The 7604-nt window shown below is 49.6% G+C and overlaps 1 protein-coding gene across 1 annotated transcript in view; it reads right to left on the bottom strand.

Annotated features, from left to right (window-relative positions):
* The window catches only part of LMF1 (lipase maturation factor 1), a gene marked incomplete at its 5' end in the record, with an annotated part of 152628 nt that overhangs the window by 10561 nt on the left and 134463 nt on the right, over nucleotides 1–7604 (bottom strand). The window contains one exon of the mRNA XM_017823042.1: nucleotides 5073–5256. Coding sequence (XP_017678531.1) covers nucleotides 5073–5256 — 184 coding nt within the window. The remainder of the gene's footprint in view (nucleotides 1–5072; nucleotides 5257–7604) is intronic.

Raw genomic sequence — 7604 nt, forward strand, 5'->3', positions numbered from 1 at the left:
TCAAATAACCACAGAGAACCCCTGAATGGTTTGGGTTGGAAGGGACCTTAAAGCCCATCCAGTCCCACCTCTGCCATGGGCAGGGACACCTTCCAGTAGCCCAGGTTGCTCCAACCTGGCCTTGGACACTTCCAGGGATCCAGGGGCAGCCCCAGCTTCTCTGGACAACCTGTGCCAGGGCCTCCCCACCCTCACAGGGAAGAATTTCTTCCTAATTTCATCTCTTCCTCTGTATTAGATTCCCAAAGAGACAAGCTGTGTCTCCACAGGTCTGGCCTAAGGTACAGGATCTCAGCAGGGGCAGTTACTCACTAAAATCCATCCCTTCCTCCATCCTACCAGAAAATCCTTGGGAAAGCAGCTGCTCCCTGAAGGAGGCAGGAATAAAAGGCTGCATAAGAGAGCAGAGCAAGACTTTGGGAATCGGCTCTTAGATCCCACCTATCCAGGGAAACAGCACAGCTGGCACAGCTCCCGTATCACCTCTGCATCGGGAAAGAAAAGTCACTTTGTTCCAGAACACAGTCTAGACAGGCAGGTACAAGGGCCACTGTAGACAATAATCATTCCCTGCATGGACAAGGTCTGACTCTATTTATACAGCCCATGGCATGATAGGATATGGGGCTGGTTTGGGATCCTGGGCTCTTCCATGGCAATGGTGCTGCTGGAGGTGAGTCCTCCCCTGAGCCAGCCGGGAGCTCGGGGCTTGGGAATTGTTCACGTTCACAGGGAGACAACTAAACACAGGTGAAAGGAGAAAATAAAATCCTTCCAAGCTGAGCACGGACCAAAATGCTGCAATGGAAAATGGAAGTGAGCTGAGGCCTGTGTTTGTAGAAGGGGGAAGAAAGGAAATGTAAAAAGCTGAGCTTGGTACAGCGAGCACGAGGCTGAGGTTTTATTGCTCTACAAACACCTCCTCCTCCATTCTGCTGCCGTGCAGCTTTTTCCTGAAGCACCTCCTGGCTGGGAGAGCGAGATAACAGAGGCCTGAATAAAACATTTCACAAAGACATTAATCTGCCTCCTCTATAAATGGTGTTACCTCTGCTCGGCTCTTCCAGCTCGTGCGTGATAACGTGAAGTCTCCAGCATGACTCTCTGACCCAGGGGAGAACCTCAGAGCATCAATCCTGCTGCTGGAGGTTCCCTCATATCTGGAAAACACACATTGCTTCTCAGAGCATCCCAAAAGACTTTTGGAGCAGCCCCAAGGTACAATCCAGCAAGACCCTGAGCTTTAAAACCAATATGAAGACAGCAACAGCTTTGTTATTCTTGAGCAGTTGTTATTTGGGAAGCAGCAAGAGGGTGCCTTTGCATTGGCCAAATGCAGCCCCCAAACAGAATAAATACCCTTCATGCCATAGTAAGGAGAGGAAAAGCCTTCCCTTTGATTTTTCCTTACTCAGAGCACTGAAGGCTTTTCCACTGCTGCCACTGGTGGAGAGCAAGCCCTTGGGATGATAAACAACTGGCTTTTGTGAAGTCCCAGACTTCCCACTACCAGCAAAACTGACCAACTTGAAGCCCCAAAACTATGAGCAGTATTTTGTTTTCTGGTTTGTTATTTATCAGCAATCTGATTCCACCCACAGCCTGCCAGAAATTGTATTTCTGTGCCAGCAGCACAGCCCAGCTCAGTGCTGGGTTGTGATGGCTGAGCTCCTCCTAAAATGCCACCAAAAAGGAGAAGTCAAATAATTACAGGAGGGTTGGCATCAGTAGCTGGAGGATAGACAAAGCTTTAACAATTTGTCTCCAGCTTCTGTAAAAACAGGATGTCTTTGCACTAACACAGGGAACTGTCAAGGGGGGAAAGTTATTCCTAGTGCTTAACCTGAATTTTGAGAGATTAAATCAGATTCTGCCATTTCATCCATTATTTACTCTCTGTGAGGGGGTGAGGCCCTGGCACAGGTTGCCCAGAGAAGCTGTGGCTGCCTCTGGATCCCTGGAAGTGTCCAAGGCCAGGCTGGATGGGGCTTGGAGCAAGCTGGGCTAGTGGAAGGTGTCCCTGCCCATGGCAGGGGTGGGACTGGATGGGCTTTAAGGTCCCTTCCAACCCAAACCATTCAGGGATTTGATAATTCTCCCCAGGGCTCACGGCCTGGTGGCATCTGCAAATGTGCCATTCCTTTCAATTAAACTCACAGTATCCCAGAATGGTTTGGGTTGGAAGGGACCTTAAAGCCCATCCAGTCCCACCCCCTGCCACGGGCAGTGGTTCCTCTTAAAAACATGCATTAAGTTGACTCAGCCCTTGGTTTAAATTGCTTTGATGGAGGAGAGTGGTCCTGGGTGACCAACAAGCCCCTGAACATCAGCTCCTGGCTGAGGGACACGTTAGTTTTGCTGGGAGCCCCCCCAGCCCCCTCTGCCCCCAGTGCCTGGGGGATCAGCAGGCGCAGCCGAGGCAGTGCTGAGAAACAACTGAAAAAGGGTCCCACAGATTTCCACACATTCCTGGGGGGTTTTCCCCTTCTGCAGACGGGAAGAAGCAACTCAGACATGTTTCTGGATGGGTTCTGTCTCTGCCAGAACGAAATGAAGGGCTTCAGTTCAGAGCTGCAGCACCCTTGGGATGGCGAGACACGCGGAACAAAGAAGGAATTTAGAAAACAAGTGAAAAGGCACATTATATTTAGATAATAAAATTAACATCATGAAAATTGTTTCCTGGAAAATAATGCCATGTAATACATGTAATTATGGCATTGCTGGCACGGTGATTAAGAGGCAGCAAGTAATAAATTGTGATTCAGAGGCGGAGCAGCACCACTGGTCCCCACCAGGGCTGTGCTGGTGGTCACACCCTCCCTGTGCCAAGGGCCTGGCTCCCCCTCCTTGTGCCAAGGGCCTGGTTCCCCCTCCTTGTGCCAAGGGCCTGATTCCCTGTGCTCCAGAGCTTCAAAGTGAATCCCACAACTACAGCCAAGGTGGAAAGTTTTGCAGGAAACCCCGAGCGCGGGACGGCGTCGTATGTCAAGCGGTGATGAGGTGCAAAGAGGAACCTGTCAGGAGCAGCACAAAGGGATGGTAAATATCCTTCCCCCAAGTCCTTGGCTTTTCCACAGCCTGTCAGAGCTGGATATGTCAGCTCCTTACCTGGCCACTGCCAACGAACTGCAAAACCAGCCCCGGGGCCGCCCGCTCGGAGCGACGGGGCAGACGGCGAGCGGTGGTGGAGAAACAGTCCAGAGCTTCTGAAAACAAATTAAATCTAATCCAGAGGCTGAAGTAACTCGGTTTTATGGACTCTGTAAACTACCACGCGGGTTTTGAAAAACTGGTCTGGCTGCACAAACTTCTGGGCTTTCAACTTCTGGTCCCCCATCCTTTCCACAGCCCTGCAGGACTCGAGGCAAAACAACGCTCCAAGGACAGGGACTTTTCTGGCTGCCCAGGGAGGAGCTGGCACCAAATATACAGCTCCCAGTGTTCAAACTCGGCCATTCCAAATGGGATTTACTTCCATGCTTAAGCAGGTATTTACATGCCTGAACATCCAGAGCTGAAAACACTCACTGCCATGCCCAGGTGCCTTCCCACTGTTTTCCACAAGTCACCTCCGCTTTCCAGAAGGTTTTTTTCTCCTTTCTGCACCTTTTGTTAATACTCCTTCTCAGCAGGATCTGAAACTGCTTCACAGAGACCTGTGTGCACTGAGGGCCCCCGGGAAAGTCCCCAGGGGCAAGAGGGACATGGGAGCACTGCAGGAAGCACACGCTGGGATGGCTGGGAAGGGGCAACACACCCATTTCCAGATGGTGTTGCCATAGTGGGAGGTGATGGATGGACTCCAGGGCTGACAGACCCACCCTATGGGAGGGATGTCCCCTCCTCCTGCCAGTGCAAGGAGACCCATAACGCTAATTGCTGCTAATTAGCTGCTGTGGACACACTTCAACAGGCTCCAGCAACCCCCGGTGTCCAGGTGAACAGAAACACCCGGGGGAACCTTTCAGTGAATCAAACACTAATAATTAGGAACTAAACACTAATAAGGAATTAAACACGAATAATAAAGATGTGAAGAGGCTGAGTTATTTCCTCTTCCTCCTCTTTCCTTGGTACACCAATACCTGGTCTGGCCCTGTGGAGAGATGGAACTGGGATGCAGCGGCATCCCTTGGCATCCCTGAGCAGGACCCGTGCCCAGCCCTCCTTCAGCTTCAAACCTCAGATCCCTTTCTATTCTAAAACCTTCAGGACATTCCTACCCTGGAAACAGCCTTTCTCTCATCTCAGAAACAACCTTTGCTGGGATGAGTTGATTTCTCCTCCGCTCAGAGCCCTCCCAAAACACAGGTTTAAACCACCGGCTCCCACCTGCCCTCTGCACCTTTCCGGAATGCCAGGCTGGAGTTGGAAGCTTGGCTGTGGTTTTCCTGAGGGATAAGCATACCTAATGCAGATTAAATGAAATTCCAGCACACTCAAACCAGCGGGGTAAATACCCAAGCATGGCCAGAGCACCAGAGTTATGTCATCGCCCAGGAATCCCAACTGCGCCGAAACGAAAATACCACAAAGGAAGCAAACAGAGGAGTTTGGGGCAGAGGGAAGAGGATATTCCAGGAGAGGATGCAGGAACAAAGAGATAATCTGAGATGGGTTTGCTTCATGCCACTCAAGCCTCAGTTTTGCAAAACCCAGTCCAAGCTCTCGTGTCACGCGGGCAAGATTTGCAAAATCAGCTCGAAGATCCACGAGAATTAATATTACAAGTTTCCCACCCTCTTACTTAATTTATGGCTGTCACCTGTTTGCTGATACCACGTGGGGAAACCATTTTGAGGGACCCTTTACCCATGTGTAGGCAGGTGGGCAGTGGGGGCTGGTGTCCCCAGGGGTGTCCCCAACACCGATCCTCGCTATTGCCAAGAAACAATTAAAAAACCTCCCAGAAAACTGCCAAGAGTTTCATCACACCAGTAGCAGACATCCTTTAGGAATACAACTAACTCAGCTGAGGCTTCCAGTGTTCCCAACACAGAGTAAATCCTTGTTAATTGTTTTTCCTGGTCAAGGAAGACCCAGGTCTCCAAGCACCCAAGGGCAGGTACCTGGAAGGCAGCAAACCACATGAGCCAGTCCAGGCGGTAGTGGTAGGGGGAGATGAAGCACGGCCTCCTCTTCAAGTCCCCAGGCTTGCACTTGAAGTCAAACTCCTCCCACACAGCAGTGGGGTCATTGGGATCCAGGCTGGATGTCCCCTGAAGGATGACTTCTGTCCTCTCCTTGGTAATGCTGTGGAATACAACAGGATATTGTTATTTGTCTGAAGTCGTGTAAAATCAGAGAATCATGGGATGGTGTGGGTTGGAAGGGATCTTAAAGCTCATCTTGCTCCCTTAGGGACACCTTCCACTAGCCCAGGTTGCTCCAAGCCATGTCCAACCTGGTTTTAGGCACATCCAGGGATGGGACAGCCACAGCTTCTCTGAACAACCTGTGCCAGGGCCTCAGCACCCTCACAAGGAAGAATTTCTCTCTAATATCAAATTTACAAACACTGGTTCATGAGAGTCACCGTGGGACACGAGTCCCTGGCCTGGTGGCACAGTTGGATCCTGATGGGTCAAGTCCCAGAGAACCTCTGGGCCCAGCAGCCTTTTCCCTGTGCAGCAGCAAAGCACAGAGAAAGCTTCAAATTCCACGTCCTTCCCTCCATCACCTGCAGCTGGGCCAGTCCCAGGAGGGACCATGGTCCAAACAGATGATTCCCACAGGAATGGGTGGGTCTGGATCAGAGGCAGGTCATGTGCACTCCCTCTGTGACAGAGCAGCAGGGATGGCAAACTCCAGGCCATGAAAACACCACCACCAAGTCCTCCAGGAGCTGCCAGTGACACTCCCTGCCCCCAAGAGCTGCTTCCCACAAGGAACACAGAACCACCTAAATCTGCCCATAAAAGCTGTCCAGCTCCCAACACCCTTTTAAATTTTTCAAACTTTGGTCTATCTTCCTCCAACCCAAAAACCTGAAAGTTTGGAAACATGCAGCCTCCACCTTCTCCCCCGATGCTTCCAGGGACAGATGCTCCAAACCCAAGGAATTCTGTGCTTATAATTGTTACCTACATTTAATAGATTTCTGGATTCTCCAGCCAAATCCCATATTATGCACTGGGCTGAGTTATGAGCCATGGCCAGCTGCCCAATGGTTAGAAACACACTGTAAATCAGGGACACCAAATTACTAATAAAAGTATGTTCCTACTGTGTGATTCAAAATATGTCAAGTTTCACATAATCGTATATTCATTATAAGCTGCAATCCTCTTTTTATTGGTTTACATAGGCTGGAATTACAAACATATTACAGCAGCATTTCATCACATGCTCTTTAGGTCCTGGTAACTGTTGAAACAGAAACCATAGACTGAAGAAGAAAAAGAACAACAACTCAAAGAAAACAATCTCCCGTAGCTTCCCCACTTCAGCCTTCAAAGAGGTTCAGGGGTTATTTCTCCCACTCTCAAAAAAGAGGAGAAATTTTCACATTTTCAACAATCAGTGTTGGTATTTTTAATATTTTTTTTCCTAGCTTTTTTTCCTTCCACAGAAATTTCTGCTATTTGAAAAATCGGGGAAAACATCTCATTCCTTTGATGTGTCCTCTGCACCTCCAGTGCTCGTGGTGAGACCTGCTCCTCCCCTTCAGCTGCTTGGCCAGACCTTTAACAGCCAAACTGCTTCACCTTCTATAAAATATACTGATTTACTGTTGGCTTCTCCTGTGGGACCTTGTCCAGAGACCACTAACCAAGAGCTGCCCATCCCTCATCTCATTTCAGGCCTCTGGGGAACATCCCATGGCCACCATGACCAGGTGGTGGAAAAGCCAGAGGTCCATGGAGAGAGGTCTGGCCCTGCTGTTGCCCCTGGAACAACCTGATGATGCAGCCCTGTTCCTCATCATCTTCCCAGCTGGAAGAGGCTGGGAGGGAGAGCACACAAGAAGGGTTATGCTGAGCCCAGCTGTGGCTCACCTAAGCTTAAGTCCCCAGAAAACCCAGACTCAGATGCTTAAAAACCAGTCCAAACCAGTCTGGTTCCAAACACAGCTGGAGATTCTTCCCTTGTCCACCCCACCTTGCAGCCCTGACTGGGATTTCCTGAGCTGGAGGCAGCAGCCAGGCTGCTGTTGGCCTTGTCCTCTCAAATCTTCTTTTTTGAGGCCATTTATACTTTCGTCTCCACAGTTTCCTGTAGCAACGAATTCCCCAAGTCACTCGTTGGGAAAAGCACTTCCTTTTGTTGGCCCAAAATCTGCTACCCAAGAACTGCTGTGAATATTTACATGAGGGAGAGCAGAAGTGCACAGGGGAAGAGAGGTTCCCCATAAATAAAGAGGGTTGGTGATGGTGAAGAGTATCCACTGGATGAACTCTCTTATGGAGATTTTCATCCTGCTGTTCCATTTGCTGCCTTGACAGAATGAGCCAATTAAAAGTGGCTCAAAGAAAATAAATTGTGATTCAGTGGGAAAGAAACCTGCTCCTTTTCTCCTTCCTTCTCACAAACAGATATTCCATAAAATGTATTTCAGTGGGAAAGAAACCTGCTCCTTTTCTCCTTCCTTCTCACAAACA

This window comes from Lepidothrix coronata, unplaced genomic scaffold (assembly GCF_001604755.1).
Source record: "Lepidothrix coronata isolate B3197 unplaced genomic scaffold, Lepidothrix_coronata-1.0 Scaffold101, whole genome shotgun sequence".
Classification (NCBI taxonomy): Eukaryota; Metazoa; Chordata; class Aves; order Passeriformes; family Pipridae; genus Lepidothrix; species Lepidothrix coronata.